At 38.0% G+C, this 23639-nt stretch overlaps 1 protein-coding gene across 3 annotated transcripts in view; it reads right to left on the bottom strand.

Annotated features, from left to right (window-relative positions):
* LOC120531141 overlaps window positions 1–23639 on the bottom strand; it is a 42162-nt gene that overhangs the window by 2337 nt on the left and 16186 nt on the right. For 2 of the 3 annotated variants that reach the window (XM_039756276.1, XM_039756277.1), the window contains 5 exons: window positions 22379–22554; window positions 19604–19675; window positions 14997–15067; window positions 13145–13326; window positions 5704–8274 (listed from right to left, as the gene is read on the bottom strand). In XM_039756276.1, the coding sequence (XP_039612210.1) occupies window positions 5704–8274; window positions 13145–13326; window positions 14997–15067; window positions 19604–19675; window positions 22379–22554 (3072 nt within the window). Of the gene's footprint in view, window positions 1–5703; window positions 8275–13144; window positions 13327–14996; window positions 15068–19603; window positions 19676–22378; window positions 22555–22648; window positions 22773–23639 lie in introns of all 3 variants that reach the window. The other variant, XM_039756278.1, reaches the window with a different exon arrangement.

Here is a 23639-nt window from a genome sequence, read left to right as displayed (position 1 = left end):
TTTGTCAAGCCTGTAGCGGTCTGTGTGATCCTCCATGGATATGCCTCCCCAGACAATCATTAACCCACCACCAAACTGCTCATGCTGAATGATGTTACAGGCAGCATAATGTTCTCCATGGCTGCTCCAGACCCTTTCACTTCTGTCACGTGCTCAGGGTGAACCTGCTCTCATCTGTAAAAAGCACAGGGCACCAGCGGTGCATCTGCCAATTCTGGTATTCTATGGCGAATGCCAATCGAGCTGCATGCTGCTGGGCAGTGAGCTCAGGGCCCATTAGAGGACATGGGGCCCTTGGGTCACCCTCATGAAGTCTTTCTGGTTGTTTGGTCAGAGACATTCACACCAGTGGCCTGCTGGAGGTCATTTTGTAGGGCTCTGGCAGTGCTCATCCTGTTCCTCCTTGCCCAAAGGAGCAGATACTGGTCCTGCTGATGGGCTATGGACCTTCTATGGCCCTCTCCAGCTCTCCTAGAGTAACTGCTTGTCTCCTAGAATCTCCTCCATGCCCTTGAGACTGTGCAGGGAGACACAGCAAACCTTCTGGCAATGACAGGTATTGATGTGCCATCCTGGAGAAGTTGGACTACCTGTACAACCTCTGAAGGGTCCAGGTATCGCCTCATGCTACCAGTAGTGACACTGACTGTAGTCAAATGCAAAACTAGTGAAGAAACAGTCAGAAAAGATGAGGAGGGAAAAATGTCAGTGGCCTCCACCTGTTAAACCATTCCTGTTTTGGGGGTCTTCTCATTGTTGCCCCTCTAGTGCACCTGTTGTTAATTTCATTAATACCAAAGCAGCTGAAACTGATTAACAACCCCCTCTGCTACTTAACTGACCAGTTTAATATCCCATAAGTTTCATTGACTTTATGCTATACTCTGATTAAAAAGTGTTCCTTTAATTCTTTTGAGCAGTATATATATATATATATATATATACTCAGCAAAAAAAGAAACATCCTCTGACTTTCAACTGTTTTACTTTCAATATTTGTATGAACACTAAAAGAGTCAACACCATAAGACATAAACTAAAAATGTTTCACAATGTGTCCCTGAATGAAGGGAGGCTCAAAATCAAAAGTACCAATCAGTATCTGGTGTGTCCACCAACTGCTTGAAGTACTACAGTGCATCTCCTCCTCATGGACTGGACCAGATTTGTCAGTTCTTGCTGTGAGATGTTACCCCACTCTTCCACCAAGGCACCTGCAAGTTCCTGGACATTTCTGGGGGGAATGGCCCTAGCCCTCACCCTGTGATCCAACAGGTCCCAGACGTGCTTAATTCCTTCGACGATAAACACAAATCCATCCATCACCCCTGGTGAGACAAAACCGTGACTCATCAGTGAAGAGCACTTTTTGCCACTCCTGTCTGGTCCAACGAAGGTGGGTTTGTGCCCATAGGCAGCATTGTTGCTGGTGATGTCTGGTAAGGACCTGCCTTACAACAGGCCTACAAGCCCTCAGTCCAGCCTCTCTCAGCCTATTGCGGACAGTCTGAGCACTGATGGAGGGATTGTGTGTTCCTGGTGTGACTCGGGCAGTTGTTGTGGCCATCCTGTACCTGTCACACAGGTGTGATATTCGGATGTACCGATCCTGTGCAGGTGTTGTTACACATGGTCTTCCACTGCGAGGATGATCAGCTGTCCTTCCTGTCTCCCTGTAGCACTGTCTTAGGCGTCTCACAGTGCGGACATGGCAATTTATTGCCCTAGCCACATCAGCAGTCCTCATGCCTCCCTGCAGCATGCCTAATGCACGTTCACGCAGATGAGCAGGGACCCTGGGCATCTTTCTTTGGGTGTTTTTCACAGTCGGTAGACAAGTCTCTTTAGTGTTCTGCGTTTTTAGAACTGTGACCTTAAATGCCTACGTTCCGTAAGCTGTTAAGGTCTTAACGACCATTCCACAGGTGCATGTTAATTAATTGATTATGGTTAATTGAACGTGCATGGAAAACATTGTTTAAACCCTTTACAATGAAGATCTGTAAAGTTATTTGGATTTTTAAAACATTATTGTTGAAATACACAGTCCTGAAAAAGGGACGTTTCTTTTTTTGCTGAGTATGTATGTATATATATATATATATACTGCATCTTTTCTGACTGTTTCTTCACTAGTTTTGCATTTGGCTACAGTCAGTGTCACTACTGGTAGCATGAGGCGATACCTGGACCCTACAGAGGTTGCACAGGTAATCCAACTTCTCCAGGATGGCACATCAATATGTGTCATTGCCAGAAGGTTTGCTGCGTCTCCCTGCACAGTCTCAAGGGCATGGAGGAGATTCTAGGAGACAAGCAGTTACTCTAGGAGAGCTGGAGAGGGCCATAGAAGGTCCATAGCCCATCAGCAGGACCAGTATCTGCTCCTTTGGGCAAGGAGGAACAGGATGAGCACTGCCAGAGCCCTACAAAATTACCTCCAGCAGGCCACTGGTGTGAATGTCTCTGACCAAACGACCAGAAAGAGGGTGACCCAAGGGCCCCATGTCCTCTAATGGGCCATTAGCTCACTGCCCAGCAGCATGCAGCTCGATTGGCATTCGCCATAGAATACCAGAATTGGCAGATGCACCACTGGTGCCCTGTGCTTTTTACAGATGAGAGCAGGTTCACCCTGAGCACGTGACAGAAGTGAAAGGGTCTGGAGAAGCCATGGAGAACATTATGCTGCCTGTAACATCATTCAGCATGAGCAGTTTGGTGGTGGGTTAATGATTGTCTGGGGAGGCATATCCATGGAGGGTCACACAGACCGCTACAGGCTTGACAAAGGCACCTTGGCTGCCATTAGGTATCAGGATGAAATCCTTGGACCCATTGTCAGACCCTATGCTGGTACAGTGGCTCCTGGTGCACGACAATTCCTGGCCTCATGTGGTGAGAGTATGAAGGCAGTTCCTGGAGGATGAAGGAATTGATACCATTGACTGGCTACCACACTTTCCTGACCTAAATCCAATAGAACACCTCTGGGACATTATGTTTTGGTCCATCCAATGACACCAGGTTGCACCTCAGACTGTCCAGGAGCTCAGTGATGACCTGGTCCAGATCTGGGAGGAGATCCCCCACAACACCATCGGTCATCTCATTAGAAGCATGCACCGATGTTGTCAGGCATGTATACAAGAACACAGGGGCCATACAAACTACTACGTACAATTTTGAGTTGCTGCAATTAAATTTTGGCAAAATGGACTAGCCTGCCACATAATTTCTTCACTCTGATTTTTGGGGCGTCTTTGAATTCAGGGCTCTGTAGGTTGATCAGTTTCATTTCCATCAAACGATGTGGCATCCTTTCGTTCCTAACACATTACCCAGTCTATATCAGTATAGATATCCAGGAGGATTTCTTTTTCCCATCGAGATCTGATGTGTTTTCAAAGTGTTCCTTTATATAATAATATATATATATATATATATATATATATATACATACACACACACACACACACACATATATGCTGCTCCTGACTAGATGCAGGCTGGATGGAGCGGTGGGGAGCCATTTCAATGCCCGCCCACTACACACAGCTGCCCATTTTCGGTAGGCGGATGGTAATGCTGCAAGCTGTGACCCAGTTGTGGCTGAATAGAGGCCATTGAGGGTGAACGGGGCGGCAGGGGGTAGCATTGTAGTGTGCTTCGGGTGGCTGCCTGTTGAATGGGGGCAGTGGTGGGTGATTCACTACACGCCTTTGGCTGCACCGTGCTCGTTCTTGGTGGGGGGACGCACTCTGCAAGCTGCATACTGTAGTGGAGGTGACTGTGTGGTGGGTGGGTGGTGAACCGCCCCTCGCTACTCACATTCAATCTCAATAGTAAGCCTGTTTGTACTGTTACGTACATAGTCTTGTCAGTACACCAGACGTTTTAGTTTAACAATAAAAAAATGAAACCCAGGGGAGTAAATACTTTTTATAGGAACTAATGTTACATACATGTAAATATAGCTACACGAATACAAAGTTCATTAACTGATTCAATCTGACTGATAGTGGTTAGAGATGTTGCCTCCCACTTCCAGTCTCCTGGGTCCAAATCAAAGCCCTACTATTTTTTTGTGTGACATTTGCACATTTTTCTCATATTTATCTGAGTTTTAACTGATGGCTTTCCCCTTTGCTCCACCCGCATTTCAAAGGCATGCAGTTTACTTTGCTAATATACCGGTTGTTTAAGTGAGCAAGCACACGTGTCGGTTTCTGCCTTGTGCACCCACCTGAAAGGACAGGTGCCTTCCGCATGAACCTGGTTAACTAAGTAGGTTTGCAAGTTGTGAAAAAGCAGAAAAAACATTATTAACTGTAATGATTATAAGAATCCATCTATCCATCCATTATCCAACCTGCTATATCCTAACTGCAAGGTGGCGGGGGTCTGCTGGAACCAATCCCAGCCAACACAGGGCACAAGGCAGGAAGCAGACCCCAGGCAGGGTGCCAGCCCACCGCAAATGATTATAAGTATTTAACTCCCAAAATACCAATGACTGTATTTTGTATTAATCATGATGCAAAGAGCTATATGATTTTTTACTTCTATATGATTTGATCTTCATTTAGGTAGGAAAGGAATTAAGTTTATGCACAGAATATGAGACTGGCTTACATTCTTTTATGAGAAAATGCTGACCTCTTGATACTAACAGAAGACCCTGTGATATTATAAACCAATGTCATCGGTTTCTGAATTCTTGTTTAAAATAATAAGAAACATGTCCCTTATGGATTAATAAATAAGGATTTATTAATCTAACCAGACAGATATTAAAGCTATAAGAATGTATTTTCTTTATAACTAATGTACTGAACTATAAGAACCTGCTTTAAACTGGTCTTGTGTCTGTGTGCTGATAACAGCATATTTTTAGGAATGCGAGTGCCCTGATAACTCATTATTTTGGTAAGAAACTGGGCACTCCTGCATGTAATAAATCAGTATGTAGCCGTAATTTACAGCAATCTAAGTATGACCTCAAAATGAACTGTCATGATTATTTCTTTGGCTAATGAATAAGCTAGGTAGTATAAAGAGGATTTTTTTCTTTTAAGCAGGTCTGTTCTGACCAGCCAGTGGCACGGAGACTGGGGGAGTTAGGGCGGGCTCCAGTCTCTTCAGAGGCATGTTTGGGCTGCAGTCTCTCTAACTCACCAAGAATAAAGAAATGGCTTTTTATTTTAAATTGGTTTACTCTCCCGTTGTTTTTTCGACTTCAGCACTCACACTTGCAATACATCACAACAATCTGCAGAAGAAAACTAGTAGTAAGATGTTTAGTTAAAACTGGTGGATATTGTTTCTTAAAGCATGTGCAACGTAATGGCTATCAAAAGATATGAATCTATAGAACAGTCTTTAGGATGAAATTATATTTAAAAAATTTTAAAATATATTAAATGTGGTAAATGAATAACAAGCTGTACAGAGTATCTGGAAAGGAGATGGATGTTATTCACTTCACAGTGCCTGAAGAACTAAACATTTCCAGGTGCTCGAAAAGCATTCTTGACACTTTTCCCATTTTCAGTGTTAAAACAGGTAATCTTTGCATACCATATGGCATATAACAGAGACAAATGCATTGTAAGGTGTACTGCAAACATTCTACGTTGATTACTTAGACTTCAGCCCATCTTAGACGGGTAGCACAGCTAGTAACTTAATAATTGCGCATACCTGCATTTTGTTCGGTGTTCCTTTCTGTTATAAGAAGGAATTCTTCTGCTTCTGTTTTAAATTTTGCCTCTGAAGAATCAAGTCCAGGTGTGTCCTTGTTAAGTAAAGACACCTCACTTGAGCAGATGGTCTTATCAAGCAGCCTTTGAATGGACTCTATCATTGAAGCTGTGGACACTTTTGGCTCAGTATTCACAGCCGTTTCTCTTCCATCATTATTGTCGAGTGATTTTTTGTTATAGCTTTTAGAGCCAATCTTTGAAGCATTACACTGCACGTGGGCGATTTTCAAATTTCTTCCTTCATTTGTAAAATTTCTCTTATTACAAGGGGGTGATGAAATAGTTTCCCCTTCATTGTCATTATCCAGATCTATGGCACCATCATAGGATTCTTCATGCGTTTTGGTTTTCACTGTAAGATATTCACATTCTTCATCCCCCAAGGATGAGGAAGAATGTCTAGATGGCTTCAATCTAACTGCACGAAGTGACTTTTGTTTTCTGAACCTTACTATTGGTGGTGGAATATCTGCTTTATCTATTAAGGTTTTCCTTAAACGTTGCCTACTTTTTGACCATTGTACTGAAAGTCCTTCGGCACTGTCATCATTGCTCTTAATAAATGGGAACTCGATCCCAGTCTCCTCAGGCTCCTCTTCAATGGCCTCATGTGTTCCTCTGCCTGTATTCTTCACAGCACTATCACCATTATCATGTGATTTAGAGGAATCTTCCTCGTTACAGGTGTTAAGCCTGGGTGGTGACAATTCAATTGTAAAGGTTCTTCTTTTCCGTTTATCCCATGAAGTTACTTTTCGTCGGGAAACACTTCTATTCTTCTGTTTGAATATGCTAATGGCATTATCTTGATGCAACATTACATCTTGCTGCAGATCTGTCCATTTATCACAGTCTTGCTGGTTATCCACAGGAAATTCTGAAAATTCAAAGCACTCTGGGAGTGTATTCTGAGAACTGTGCTTACAAAAATCAGATATCGAGGATGGATGAACAGTTCCCATCACTTCAGCGTTTGAAATACTCCCTGCTTTGACAGTGATTGCACAGTTCTGAGCGCTGTGTGGATCTGAAATTGTACTTCTGTCTTCCCACTTTTCAGCCTCATTAATAGAAAACTCTTTACCTTCATTGTCCACTGCTTGAAGGTCACTCAATGAAGCCTGAAAGTCTTTTGGTAGAAGCACCCGTGAAACATTTCTAATGTTTTGTTCTTCAGCTCTTTGCTCTTTTACTCTACCAGTGTTATTTTTCTTCCGCAGTTTAGGAATATGTGATGCCTTACAGGGATGTAGGGTTTGTTTTTCTTCTCTAGGGCCATCAACTAATTTGGAAATAATAAAAGTTCTTCTTGGGTCTTTACGTTTTGTACCAAATGGAAATTCAATACCTTGAACTTCTTGTGGTAGTAGTTCATCAGGTTTGGCGTCCTCTTCAACCAGAGTGCATGCGATTTCCACATTTTGTGAACTACTTGAAACAGTTTTAGTGTCAGAATTTCCTTCCTTATTTGCATCACTAGCCATGGTCCCTTTGGGGGGCAATACATAGGTTCTTCTACAGCTCTTTTCTCCTTTTTCAGAGCCTAAAATGATATAGGTTTTTCTTTTGCTTTTACATCCTTTGGCAAATGAATCTGTAACTGCATGAGAATTTTTTTTTAATTCATTGCCTTCATATTCCACATTGTTAGCAATTTCCATTTCACACAGTCCCTCTCCATCTGCAGATGCTTTATCTTCCAGTTCTTCATTTAAGCAGGCATAGGATGACTTTTTACCTGCTAAAGTATGTCCTTCTTCCAAATCTTCAAGATATTTTTTATCTTGACTACTGCAGTTCCCCATGTGAGGTGATATTATAAATGTCCTTCTGCTTGGTTTGATTTCTGCACCTTGCCCATCTCCATGTGTCACTGCTTGAAAGACATATTTTCGATCTAAACTATCTGTAGACACCCCTGTACTTGTTTCATCTATTTCTATGCAATCATTGGAAAGAGAAGCTGAATTACTATCTCCATATTTAAAATTCCTAAAATCTGAAATGATTTCCAGTTTATTGGGACTAATTACTTCGGAGGATTCTATGTTAGATTTTCTCAGAATGGCCTGTGTCTTTTTAATCCCTTTTCTCATCTTTCTCTTTCTTTCTTTTGTTACATATTTATTCTTTGTGGAAATAGATACAGCACTAATCCTTTCAGTTTCTTCACCGACTGTAATTTTCACATTGGCACCATCCGTTTCTTGAATGAGCTGCTCATCTATTTCTAACATGGAGCACATAGTTGTTGGGCTGTCTAATTCGCCTTGAACAGGTAAAGATTTTGAAGGAATGCTTTCTTCTCTGGATTCGTTATGACTCAAACTACTCATCTCTCTCGGACAGTAACTGTTAGGAGAGTTAGTGCTTCTGTTTGAAGCAAAAAGCAACCTCTCCTTTATCTTCTGCATGTCGGAAACGTCCCTGAAAACACGAGGTAAAACTGTTATTTCGGGCAGCTTGATGGGTGCAATTTCTTGTTCACTTCGGTTGACATTTGGATTCCCTAGAAATGGAGAAAAATTAAACACAAATAAGCATTCCATAAGACATGCTTACAGTTACAAGAAGGATTAGAATATATAAGGTTACTAGGTAACAGCAAGAAATAACATTGAACAAGAGCCTGCTTGAATATAAGTTTCAAGTATCCTCAAAATATACTTTTATATATGTAACACCACACTTGGGAGCCTCTTTTGCCTTGACATGAAGGAATGTGCCATTGCTATGCAAAAGCTAAAATTAACCTTTAGTCGTATCTTAGACTTGGGTTATAAATCTGTGGGAACTGGAAAAGAGGTCCAAACTCACCTAATGGAACAGAAAATTCACTCTGTGTTGTGTGGGTCTTCCAGTATTGTATAGATGTCCCATTATGCAACCTGTAGTTGTTGGCTGTATTTAATTTGCCAACTGCAGTCACTGATCTTGTTGCTTTACAATATCTAACTACACAACTGAAAATCACAGCCCATGTCACATATACTAACCAAGCACCCATCTTCCAACACAGTCGTCCTTACATCTTTTTCCAACAGCGAATATTGTGCTGAGCAATGGAGCTGTCGAGTTCTGAAGAAATCTCGGCTCTTTATTTCTTTTTGTTCCACTCTGTTATGGTATATAAAACAAAATACATCAGACAGACGAGCTTCTGTCTGACAGAGCCAGCGATGTACAAAAGGCCAATAGCAGAGGAGAGTCCAGCCACGGTCTCTGTCCTTTTTTCAGTTTTCATTTTAGAACTTAAAACAACAGGCATCATACAGATGAGCTTCAAAATACCACATCACTATATTCTATGCATTGTATTTCTGGATGAGCATTCACTGTTCGTCAGCTATCCTGCACACACAGCCCACCCCTTCTGCTAAAAACAAAATGAAACTGGTTTGATTATAGCGAGTTGCAGACTAGTCAGAGGGAGTCACTGGGTATGTCACATTAGGTGACTGTCTCCAACTCACTAAGATTATGAAAATGTAGGCCAAGATCAAAATCACTTGAAAAGTTGAATAATATGACGTGGGCTTTAGTTATCTCCAGGTGTGACTAAAAAGTATAAAAGGCAAAATGTCCAAAACTGCCTTGAACCATTACAGCTAATATGAGTTTTTCAGGTGTGCAAGTAATGTGTTCTGGACTCGGGGCTCTGAACATTTTCTTGAAAACTGACAGAATGGCAATAATGTGGATGCATGACATTTAAAGAAGCATGGACAACTTTTCTATTCGCAATGAACCTGAACTAGACTAAGCGAGTTGGGAATGTTAAGAGATTTAATAGCAGTATTACATGCTATCTAATAGTTTCTTCACATGCTACCTAAAAATACTTGAAACTTTTCACACAGAGTACAGTACACACAAACATGCGTACAACTCTTGTTGAAAATGCAAATAATCAAATAAGGCATAGCTTTACAGAAGAGCTACAGTATCTATTTCGGGGTCTGCAAAGTCATTCCTGGAGAGCTGTAGTGGATGAAGGTTTTTGTTCCAACCCAATTGATTAATTAGAAACCAATCCTTGCCAATGACTGATCTTATTTAATTAATGGCTTCTTGGTGTTTTCAATCTGTCATGTCAGGTCATTCTTATATTGTACATTTATTTTCCTTTCTATATCATCTAAATGGCTTATAGCCTGATGTGCAAAAGTAATTCTCTGTTCTTCTCTTTAATCTCTTAATTTTTCTTCCAAGTACTTTATTAAACCACATAGTTCACGAGGACAACACACAGATATAAATAGAAACAAGTTAGACAGAGAACTTATTGCTAATAAAGAGCAATTAAAACACTGAATGCAGCAATTTAAAACTAAAATAAGCAATTAAGGGTGGGAAATCTTAACAAGACAACTAAAATGAAGCTTAAAAATATTGCTTGAGCAATAAGTGCTTCAACAGCAATAATTGACACCTTATTAAGAAAATACAGTTGGAACAAAATCAGCAGCCACTGTGGCCATCCAGGGGCCGACTTTCTAGACCCTGGGCTATGCACAGTATCAATTCCCAAAGGTATCCTAAGCTGTTGTTTAGTGCAATATGTGATCAATAACACTGGTATCCTACAATTTAACAATTGTAATGCTAAATTACATCAAAACCAAACACCTAATAGTGATCACTTGAAGAGGAATAAACAAGGGACCATAAAATTACTAATGCCCCTTTCACTTGGCTGACTATCCCGGGAATTTACCATTAGACTCAGGGCCGTGGAGTCGGTAAACAAACCCTTCTTCTCAGACTACTCTGTTTGTAATTAGACCAATATATTCACTATGTTGATTGACAGCACACAACATATAAGACACAAGGTATTTCATCACTGCCAACATGAATCAAATTACTTTTTTTAGCACCATAACCTGTTTCAGTTTAAAGGCTGTAGTGATGCTGCTGGGGCTTTCTATATTATTTATTAAAGAAGTTACAAACAGAGTAACATAAACATAACTTGTAAAATATAAAAAGAGGCTATATTTTTATCAAAAGACTAGAAGAAAAAAGTTTAATTGAATCATATGTGAAATTAGAAAATTGAAAGCACATTATATTACAATTTACACTACCAGTCAAAAATGTTAGAACACTTCACGTTGCATTGCATTGAAATGTAATGAATGACCAAAAATAAAAGTTTAACTGCTGCAGAACATCTGTAGGTTGTAACCTATTAGTTGCTCCCTGAAAATATTCCAAAATGTCCTTTTATCAGTTTTTGCTAATCTTAACTTTAAATTAAAACCTCTGGCACTTTACAGCTTACCTTTTCACCAGTTTAGGTTATTCATTGCATTTCAACTGGAAAAACGGAAGTGTTCTAAAACTTTCGTCCAGTAGTGTACATTTATTTGAAGTCGATGCATTTTTACTGACTCCGATTCCAACTCCAACTCCAGTATCCCAGTAATTATTTCCAATTCTGACTCCACAACCCTGGTAAGACTCAAGCTAGAAGGCATGAATGAATTAATTCAAAGCCGAGAAACCCATCTGGCAATTCCTCAGGTCAAAATTGAGTATAATTTCAGTTAACATACTTGGTCCATTTATGTGAGAACCAAGTTCAAGAATGGACAGGTCAGGTGTGTAAATGCCAAGACCCCAGATATGATGTGCTGACAGCATCTTAAGGAATTTAGGAGATCATACATAAATCTTCCAGTAATTCCATGACGAGCTCTCATTAACAATTCTAGAAACTCATTAATTTGACAATTATTTGAAAATGCCTGAATCTGATTTACATTACATACAGTATTACTGAAGTCTAGAATTAAACAGTTAATTTGGCTAACTACTGGACACAGCCATGTCCCATCTACTTATGGCAATAGTAAAGGGAACAGGTCAGTCTGGAAGTACTGAAGAAACACTTTCAGAAAAATAAAGTATCAGCATAATTTCTTTGAATCCTTTCTCTTTCATATTTGTCTTCGATTTTTCCCATTCATTGCTTTACATCTGTAAGACACCTTTGTGTGATTAGAGTACAGTAGGCAAAAGTATTTATATAGAAAACACAACCACATTAAATGATTAAACTTAACCAGCTTACTTTCCTAAAAAAGATCCAATGTTTAAGATCTCTCTTCCTTAACTAGAACTATAATTTATTAAAGCAATCAGCCAGGGAATTACTGGATAATTCTGGCATGTTTACATGAGCAAGTTACACTGAAGTAACCAAACAGAGAATTTCTTAGACTCTGTGTCAAACAGGCCAAGGAGTTCCTTGACATGTTCATAGGTGCCAGAAATAGTTGAGGAATGCATTTTGGGGAAACTTACAGGTAAGTGTACTTCAACATGTTACCCTGCCATTGTGATCACCATCTGTTACACCTTGTTTTGAGTGTAAAATTGACCTCACTTATGCTTTGATACACAATAAAAAGCTTCAAAGGGTAACATACACTGTAACAGCCAATCTTTGAAAGTTAAAATTTTAAGTTAAACTTATATTAGTGTTTTCTTAATTTGAATAGAATATAATATCTTTCATAGTCATAGACAATGGTATAGTCTTTCCCCCCTATAAGTTAGTAAGAAATAAAACTTTCTTGCTATAACTGAGATACAGTGTGATAATTGAGTCCGTTGTTGTTTAGAACAGGTCCCAATAAACAGGGACTTGAAAGACCCATTTTCAACTTAGAAATGGGATAGGCATACAGTTTTCTGACCGTTGTCATTTTGAAATGGTTCAGAAACATTTTTTGAAGTGATTTGTAAAGATTTGAAATGTAACAAGACTTAAGCTTTGAACAGAACTTTTCTTAAGAACTTTTTTTTTGCTATTTTCATTTTCTTTTTGTGTGAACTGTTTTACTTTGAATTTTAACTAAAGCTTTTAAAATTTTGTCTGTGGAATCATTTTGATGCGTCAGGCTTTTGTTGAATCCCATTTTTTAAGTTAGAGCTGATGAACTTTGGTCATTTTGGGAAAACGCAGCTACATACACTTTCGATTTTGAATCTGGTTAGTTTATCATGAACATTGTCAAAAAAGCAATTCCTAAAAGTATCACTTGAACTTGGCCATATACTCACATGAGGAGGACACATTTATAGAAAGGCTACAACACTTTAACTTGTATTAGCAGTCTCCCAGCACCATATACTGGAGTTCATAACCTTTTTATGGATTTGTACATCTTTCTCACAACACTATTTGTGATGTTAACCATTGGAAAAATCTTTACTTAACCATTTCCTACATGATTTCATTTGTTTTTCAAGGAAGAAAAAGATTCTGGTTTAAGACCTCTAGATACTTCATTTTTTGTAACATCATAAAAAATATTTAAGATTTACAGTACAAGAAATTCATGCTTTAGCAGCAATATAGTTATTACCTGTGTCATCAGTTTCTTTATACTGTGCTACATGTATGCTTTTCTTTAGGTTGTCCTTTTTGTCGTGCTCATTCTTTGGGCCACGCAGTACTGCCAAGGACAACTTTAAGCCTGAAGAAACGGGATCATCATTTTGCATATCAGGAGAATCTTGGCTTTCAACTTCATGGTAAGCAGAATGGCTGAGAACAAATGCATGTTCACACAATTTAGTGATGTCTAGCTTTGAAAACACCTACAGCACTTGGCACATTTTTCTGTCTTTACCAATACTGCTACTGAAGAAGCTAGGATAATTAGAAATGTAAATGTATTTTAGAATTATTGTATAGTAATTAATATTAAACAATTACAACAAATGAATATGTGATCTAACCTAACAGTTGAATATTTGGTCTTTACTAACTAGATAATGAGGAAGTTTCTATTCAAAAAGCAAAATGTTGACCTTGAGTTCTATTGTACCCTTGTACACATTGTTACGTTTGGTGTAAAAGTCAGTTTTTACTGTACATTTAAAACATACTATACTGCAGTCTCTCAGTATTTTTAATTACAAAACAAACATGAATGAAAACAGACCCATATGCTAATACTTCTTAAAAGTAAATATTTGGTCAGAAAATATTTGAATAGAAAATGCTGATGTAAATAACATGAAACCCATGGGTGACATAACAAAGAAATGACAGATGAATGTCTCATGTGCACTCAATTTATATCAGAGATGCCAACACTAAAACAAATAGAAATAGTAGTCCAGGGTAAGGAAAAAAGTTTAAAGTGCAGACTTCCTCGACCTGCAACCTCACACATTTATGATATTTCTAATACTGGCTTACAGTGACTTTTTATTTTTGTAAACAGGATAATAACAATCACAGATATTAATTGTCTTTTTCATTAAACCTTATCAATATAACAGTCAGCTAAACAAATCTCTGGAAATCATTCTGTTATTTTGTTCAGCGGATTTCCTCAATTAGAAGGTATAAAAATGCAGAATGAACTGTTTTAATAGATGTTTAATCAAAATATATTTAAATTACAATACACTTTTAATGAAAATGGACATAGACGACTACATAATTAAATATTGTATAAAAATGGCTATGTAGCATTTATTACCATTCTTATACTTGAAAGGTGTAACACGTTATGTGCTAAATGAACAAAGCTATTTTTAAAAAGTTACAACAAACACCGATAGTGCACACGTGCGTTTATAAAACCAGTCGACAGTTATTCTGCAATGAACAGAGCTTTTTTCTTTCAAAGTTAACATTTTACTTGGTCAAAAATAATCTTCATACAAAAAATAAATAAAAAAATTAAAAAACAGTAGACAAAATAAATTCAGAAAAGAAGTGCTTTGTTATGAGTGAGTGTCAGAGCATTAGTGTAATGAAGCAGACAGTACAGTGTAGAAGCTAAGACACTGGACTTTACACCACAAGGCTGACAGACCAGTCCCCTGAGTGACGCAGAGTCCTTTAAACTGCTGGTGCTCCAATTGGGGGTGTGTGGTGCATTCTCATTAACAGTATCGCATTCTGCCATTGTAAGTTGCCTTGAATAAAGGCTCCCGCCAAATATACAAATAACTTAGCTGGAAGACTTCCAGCTCAAGTAATTGAGTACAATTTCTGACCTAGCAAAAGTCTCATGAAAAGACTAGATTCAGGAAATGGCCAGTGGAGGTCACCAAAACACTGAAATATTAAACTCCAGAATAGCAAGAGCAGGAAAAGGTTGTTAGAAAGTGTAGATGATGTAGTTAATACAAAAAGGTGTAAATTAATATGTGGAAGTTGCCTGTTTCTGGAATTTTAAAGAAAGTGTTTAAACATACCGCATACTTTCCTGGTTAATGTCATCATGAGCTTGAACACAACTTCTTTGAGAGAGGTCTGATGTCGGACTCTGTATTTGAATAACCAAAACAACAATAAATTATTGAATTAAAAGGCAAAGGTCCCATAAAAATGCTAACCACGTTGAAGGCTCTATTACACCTTTTCTCTTGAATACTTACGCACCACATTCATTTTGGCTCTAAAGTACAGAAGATTAAATATGCAGGGGATGGTCTGGAGCAGGCCAGCGGTATTTTTATTGCTCTTAACACTTGACAATGTATAGCTTCTAAAGAAATTGCTTATCACATACATTTCTCATGTGACTACAGTTGCAATATTAAACATAGAAGGCTGACAGCTGAAGGTTGTTAAAGCACTCCCACTAGCAAATGCACAGTGATAGAAGTTGACACTTCTGCCTCCATAACCAAAGTCCAAACAGGCAAAAATACAACCCCAAATCAGAAAAACCTGATATATGGAATTTACTTTGATTTTTATTTCATTGCAGACAGTACGAACCCAAGATTTTTCATGTTTTGTCTGGACAATGTCATTTCATTTGTTAATATACATCCATTCCTGCATTTCAGGCCTACAACCCATTCCAAAAAAGTTGGGATGGGGGCAAATAAGGGCCAGTAATAAGGTCAGTCTGTCAGTATCCAACCTGCTACATCCTAACATAGGGTCACGGGGGTCTGCTGGAGCCAATCCCAGCCAGCACAGGAGGCAAGGCAGGAACAAATCCTGGGCAGGACGCCAGCCCACCACATGACACACACCCCCACACTAGGGACAATTTAGGATCGCCAATGCACCTAACCTGCATGTCTTTGGACTGTGAGAGGAAACTGGAGCATCTGGAGGAAATCCACACATACATGGGGAGAACATGCAAACTCCACACAAGGAGGACCCAGGAAGGAAACCCAGGTCTCCTTACTGCGAGGCAGCAGCACTACCACTGCGCCACCATACCGCCCCAGTAATAAGGTAAAATAAATATATATTGATTTAATTCAGACAGGTAATTGTAATAATGATTTGATACAAAAGCAGTAACTAGGAAAAGCTGAGTCATTGAGGGGCAATGATGGGCAGATCATCTCCAGGTTGTCAACAAATGCGTGAGAATATTATTGAAATGTTTAAACAAAATGTTTTGCAAAGAAAGATTGGAAGCGATTTGCAGTTTTATCCCTCTACACTGCACAATAACATTAAATGATTCAAGGAATCTGGAGAAATTTCAGAGCATAAAGGGCAAAGGAGCAAACCTAAGCTGAACACCTGTGACCTCCAATCCTTCAGAAAGCACCAATTCAAGAACCGTAACTCAACAGCTAATAGAACCATTTTGGCAAAGGATTACTTTGACAAACCTTTGTAAAGCACTACAATACAGAGTTACATTCACAAATGCCACTTAAAACTTTAATAAAGAAAAATGAGGGTTTATGTTACTCATGTCCAGAAGCAGTGTTGACTGCTCTGGGCTCAAAGGCATCTAGGATGGAGCATCACACAGTGGAAACTTGGCTTGTGGTCAGATGAATCAGTATTCTGGATCTATATTGTAAGAAATGGACACCTTGCTCTGGACAAAAGATGAAAAGGACCATCCAGACTGCTATCAGAAACATGTCCAAAAGCCAGGATCTGTGCGCCAGTGCCCTTGGAAAAGGTAATTTACACTTCTGTGGTAGAAGCTGTAATGCAGAAAAATACATTGAGATTTTAGAACACCATTTGCTTCCTTCAAGACGACATCTTTTCCAGGGGCATCCATGCATTTTTTAAAAAGATAATACAAAACCACATTCATACTTCACAAAGGCATGGCTGCGGAAGAGGAGGGTACAGGTACCAGACCGGTATGCCTGCAGTCCTGAACTGTCCCCAATAGAGAACTTGTAGAGAATTTTGAAATAAAAAATATAACAATGATCCTGTACTGCTGTAAACCTTAAGTTTTGTTTGCAGGGAGAATGGGACAAAATAACACCTGAAATGCTTCATCACTTGGTATCCTAGGTGCCAAAAAATCTTAAGCATTGTGAGAAGGAATGGCAACATTACAAAGTAGTAAATGCTTTTTAATCACATCTATTTTTGGAAAATATTGCAGGCCTGAAACAAAGGAACTGATGTATATTAACAAATGAAATGAAGTTTACCAGAATAAACATGAAATATATTGGGGTCATACTGTCTGCAATGAAGTACAAGTCCAAGAACATTTAGCAATCACTGAGTTTTTTTTCTTCCTTTGCATTTTCCATCCTGTCCCAACTTGTTCCGATTTGGGGTTGTACAAAAATGGTGCCTTATTAAGCAAAATACTTAAGTGAGTGATGGAATACGGAGGAAAACACAAAGTTCAATAAAACAATATACCTCTATGGGACTTACTAAGCTTATCTCAAGTATTGTCTACCACCCTCACTTCCGTTTTAACCTCCAATTTGCTCCCTATCTACCTACCATAGCCTTTCAAACTCTCATCACTATGTCAGCCTTCCCCATAAACTTTCCTCCAGTCTTATTTTACCTACTTTTGACCAGGACCTGAAAGCACTTATAAGGTCAAAGGTGACCCTACACTGGCACCAAGGACCATCAGATTAGAACTCACTGTAGGGGATCCTCAAATCTCTGCACTTAGAGGCCTTAGTTGTACTAAAGTCTCCTTCATCTGTACCAGGTGTCGCCTATGGTGTTCCTACCCTGGCTTCACTCTCTCTACAGAGGGTCTGACCTGCCTGCTAACAGCTGGATCTATTGCCTCAACCTTCATATGTTGCCCCTACCTTATTGCCGTCTTGGACACAAAGAGTTACAAGACAAAATATGTCAACTCTTTAGCACTGGCTGGACTTCTGAATTAACTGTTCATAAAACTGTGGTCTGATCTTTTGTTCCAAAAGTAGATAATACAATCTGCTTAAAACTAATGACAAACAATAGTACTTCTTGTCAACACTTGGGTATTGATCAATTCACAGCATGACAAACTGACTGCATATGGAAAAAATTTAGTACTGTTACTACTTTCCCTTGTAGTTGGCATCATGAAAAGATCAAGACAAGAGTGCAGCATGCAGTACAACATATGGAAATGGCAAACCATTCACACAAAAATATCTTGGACTTGCCAAAGTACCAGTTCATACTGATATACTGAAACTCTGAACAAGAATGAGTTCATGGAAGGAATCCTTGGATAAAACCACTGCTCCACAATACAAATTACTGTGCATCTCAATTTTGCAAAAGTCCGCTTCTAAAATATTTGAGGGACAATGTTCTATAGACTGAGCAGAGAAAAGTTGAACTTTCTGGTGCCAACCTCTATAACAACCATGAAGCATATATCATAATTTGGGGCTGCTAATTTCAAGAAGTTTTACATGAGTGTATCAGGGAAACAGTACATCACTGTTAGTTTAAAAGAATTTGAGTGGCGTAACAAAACAATGAAGTGAAACGGGAGTAAAATTAACAGACTGGCTTAGTTAGAAGAAAATATGAGTGCAGCCCTCGGCCCAATTAAGATGCTGCATCAGGGCCTGAATGGAGTTGTTTATGCAAGGAGCCCCAGAAATATCTTTGAATGGAAACAGTTTTGTACAGTATAATAGGCTAAAATTATTCCTAACTGCTGTGCATCTCTGATTAGTAGCTATAGATGTTGCTGCTAAAGGAGGTTCTGCTAGTTACAAAATACTTGAGCTCACACACCTCTTTCCAGCCTGGACTGTGAATGTTTAAGCAATATGTTTGTATAGGCAAGAAGTATAATTGTGTGTACATCATTAGTTTAAGCAGATTGCTTTTGTTTATTATTGTGATTTAGTTGAAGATCTGACCATATTTGTATTAGTAATTAATGCTGAACTCCAAGAAATTCCAAGGAGTTCACAAATGTTTTCTTGCAAGTATGTATGCATAACCCTGGAAAAAAGACAGGCTCCATCTTTCCTGATGTCTCTATGCAAGATCTCTTCCTGCTTTGTACCATTCTGGTAGTAGGATTGCCCTTGCAGACCTGTTTCTAGCCAGGCACCACAGTACACTTATTCAGCTTCTTAATGTGCCTTTAATTATATTCTTCATGCATTTTGAACATACAAGTTTTACATAATACTTAGTTTTACATAATAGCTAGAGGCAAGAAGAAACCTATGGTTATTATTTGGCTAGCTGATGAGAAAATAAATGCAGCAGATAACATGAATCATTTATTTAAAATATGTAATAATATTCTTTACTATTAGGATTAATTATCAAGGAAGTTCTTTTGATTCCCCAAAATAACCCTTTTGTCCTAACTACAACTTATTTGAATAAATCTGCTAAAATGTGAATGTAATAATGCAATGTTATTATAAGTAGAATGCACTACGTTGTACTATACAAAAGTACATATTAGTAATGCCACGTCATCAGAGACCGAAGAAAATTCTAAAAATCATAAAATTTCAGACAAAATTCCTTGCCTCACACTAGATCTGTAAGTTGTAGGATGTAATCACAGGACTACTGCAAACAATAGACAGACTGACATTTCTTTAGTGAAATACAGTACAAAACTTACTTCACATAAAATCCCAATGGCAGTTTCCAGTTTATTATTAATATCCTCCTGCAGTTCTTTCAACAAAGATACCTGTGAATTAAAATGTTAAATTTTCAGCACCACAAGCACTTGTCAGCCAACCTGGAATGTCATACAGTTAAACAAAGAAACCCAACAACCATGTGAAACCAAATATTAATGTACAAGGATACATATGGGATAAAAAAAGTATACATAATTAACTAAATGATGAAAAAATGTCTGTACAGTGCCTTGATGATAACAAAAAGAAATTCTTTACATCTTGAATTGTTCTGCATAGCTCAAAGAAAAAAAAACAATCCATGATTAAAAAAAAAATAATAATAAACTGCTTATGCAGTGTTTACCAAGTAAAAATGGACAGGTAGGTAGAGAATCAATTTGTAAAAAGTTATTCTATTATGGAAGTCAAATGTACACTGCATATGATATTCTGTACCTTGCAAAACTAATCACCTACAAATTGTTACAAATTTTTGAACCAAAAATCATGATACCTATTATTTTTAATAATCTGTAATCACATTTTATTCAAAACTGAAGGACTTCTGGATAAAATTAATCAGTTCAACAAAAAGCCTAACTGCTTTAGCTACACACAAATGTACCCTTTCAGCTTTGGCAAACTTAAAATGATTTACTAGACTTGAAATTATGTATATTTGGTAGTGGTGTGTAGTTTGTAGCAGACCAACTGCAGGAAAGCATGGCATTATTCATTTTTGCCAGGCTGGAACACAAGTCCGTGGGCTTAGCAAGCCACTGCCAGACACTCTTAATGTCAGCTAAAAAAAAAGCCCCACTTCACAATGGGGCCTCTATTCGGAATGCAGCCTCCACACCTTATCTGATAAAATGACCAATCCCAGTCTAAATAACCATGTGAAGACATCTCTTAGAGGAACCAGCTGGACAAAGTTGTAATTCAAAGATTACAAAACTTGATGGACAGAACGTTGCATGAAGTGTCATCCAAAGAATGGGCTTACATGCATCCAAGAAACCAACAACAAGACCTCCACTCCTACCTTTAAACACACCCTAACTCTTTGCTTCATCTATCACTTCACTGCTTCACCTGGCCATAACTTTTAGTATACATTAGAGGCCCCAGTACTTATAGTGCGTAGCCACAACAAAAAACAATTTATTCTACTCCATTAGAACAATTTAGATGAGAACAGGCCAGTCAGCCCAACAAATCTCACCAGTTCTATCCACGTAACTATTTAAAAAAAAAAAGCATCGAGTCCAGTTTTGAAAGTCCCTAAACTCTTACTGTCTACTATGTTACTTGGACGCTTACTCAAAGTGTCTATGGTTCTCTGTGTAAAGAAAAACATCCAAATATCTGTGAGAAATTTACCCATAACAAGTTTTCAGCTGTTTACCAGTGTTCTTGTTGAACTCATTTTTAAATAACAGCCTCGATCCACTGTACTAATTCCCTTCATAATTTTAAACACTTCAATTATGTCACATTTTAAACTTATTTTGATTAAACTAAAAAGGCTCAGCTCTTTTAATCTCACTAACCTCCTTAAGAACTTGAGGGTAAATATTATCTTGTCCTGGTGATTTGTTTGATTTCAGCCTATATAAGCGGAGCAGCACTTCTCCCTCTACAATGTCTAAATCACTCAGAACCTCCTTAGAAGTCCTGAAGAGGACTTGCATTTAAATGTTTGACATAAACGGCAACCCCACCTCCTTTGCTGATCTATCTGTCCTTCCTTAAAATGTGCATCCCTCTATGTTATACTCAATCCCATCTTTGTTATTTATCCAGGTTTCCATTATTGTTGTTATATCAAAATTGTGCTCTGCTACATACCATTCCTTCTTACTAGCCTCATTTTTGATACTTCTAGCATTAAGGCAAGCTATTTTTAATTTTACATTTAAACACTGGGTTAGAATTTACATTACTAAACATATTTATTTTTACACTATTGTTTGTTCCTCTATGTATAGTTCTAAACCAGGTCTGTCCTAAACTGTTCCATCACCAAAATTCTACACCTTCTTCAGAAAGATTTTCACTTTCACTCTGACATCATTTGCCAAAAAATGTTCCTGTCATGTGATAAATTTGTAACAGTTGTGGTGTAATTACTAGTTTATTTTAAACTACTTTCATTAACAAATTGGGATAACAAGAGCAAGTCCAGTATTTTTTATGAATAAATTAATAAAATACTATAATTCTTAATTTATACTATTTTGTACATTATATTCAGAAATTTCCTTTCTAGTCTAGTTATACATACACACACACACACACACATATATATTTATACACAAAAATACATACAAACATACAAATGGTAAGCAGTTCTTTCATTGCCAAAGAAAAGCATCCTTAGACATTGGACAAAAAAAAAACTATGAAACAGATTCTGATGTCTTGCAAAAAATAAAACATCACCTTAAACCATGAAATTAACAGTTATTAAAGTATTATAAATAGTACAACACATAGGACATTCTTTAAACCTAAAGGAAAACTCCACCTAAACATGGTATTTCTAATATGTTACTTACCCCATGTGACTAGAAATGATCACGGAGAAAAAAATTTAAACTCAATCTTAATTATTTTTAAATTGGTTTTACAGATTAAATTGCAAGTTACATTAATTGCTTCAAATCAAATCTAACACTCCCCTCCCTATACATCATAAAAGCAAAAAAATAATCAGTTTTAAATTGAAGTGATCACTCAAAGATATTGAAAGTCTGTTAACTTACCAATTGACTTGTGTTGTGACGATGTGCAGCATTTTGTAAAAGCAACACTTTTATTTCATTTATCATGCTGCCAGCTTCCCTCTCTAAATAACTAGATTTTTCTTTTTCTGCAGTAAGAGCCATTGCCAAATCTTTATTGTTGTTTATTAAGGTTGTCTTAGCAAGAGATGAACTTTCTGAATGGGGGAATAAGAACATCTGCAATTAACATTGTGAATATTTAGTATTGGTGGTGTCACATGTACAGAGCACAATGGAATTGTTACTTACATGTCCAACCAACATGCAATGGGTTGATACTCTACAGGTCCATGACAAAAAACTTTGTTTAAAATAGGTTTAGGAGATAACACCCATTAAACTCAACAGTTAAGTAGAAACACTCAGTTTGTTACTGAAAGAGAATAACAAGTGCAAGTATTAGTAAGATCATTCAAATGTTACTGCAGTGCACTGTAGTTTTCACCTAATGACTAGTGGCACTTACACCATGAAGACCTTTGAGAGACTGGTCCTGAACTGTACAAGTCTTCTTGTGGTAAACCACCTTGACCCACTACAGTTTGCCTATCACACAAAGATTGGATTGAAGAATGCAATTATCTGTTTGCACCACAGGGCTTATTCACACCTGGACAAAGTTGGCAGCACTGTGAGGATTATGGTTTTAGATTTCTCTAGTGCCTTCAGTACCACCCTGCCATCCCTGTTAAGGGGTAAACTCAGAGATATGCAGGTGGATGAGCCTATGGTGTTCTGGACTCTCAGTTAGGCAGCCTGCAGTTTGTGAGACTCAAGGACTGTGTTTCTGATATGGATATGAGCAACACTGGAGACAGTCCTATCTACTTTTCTCTTCACTTTGTACACCTCAGACTATAAATATAACAGCAGGTCATGTCCCGTGCAGAAACTCTCAGATGATTCTACACTTATGAGGTGTATTGATAAAGGGGATGAGAAAGAATGTAGCAGTCAGGTGGAGTAGTTTGTTTCTTGGTGAAAACAGAATTGTCTGCATCTAAACATCAGTAAAACCAAGGAATTGATTATTGACTTTCGCAATACCAAAGACCATCTATTTCCAGTCACTATTCACAAAATGGATGTAAAGGTGGACAACTCCTACAAGTACTTCTGGATACACATTAATGACAGATTGGACTGGTCTCAGTACATAGAGGAATTATAGAAGGACAGGCTCTTTTATCTTAGGAGACTGTGTTACTTTAATGTGGGTAGTGACATCCTGCATATCTTC

Source organism: Polypterus senegalus, chromosome 6 (assembly GCF_016835505.1).
Source record: "Polypterus senegalus isolate Bchr_013 chromosome 6, ASM1683550v1, whole genome shotgun sequence".
In the NCBI taxonomy this organism is placed as follows: domain Eukaryota; kingdom Metazoa; phylum Chordata; class Cladistia; order Polypteriformes; family Polypteridae; genus Polypterus; species Polypterus senegalus.
The sequence above is the reverse complement of the archived record's forward strand: the minus strand, read 5'-3'. Positions and strand labels throughout refer to the sequence as shown.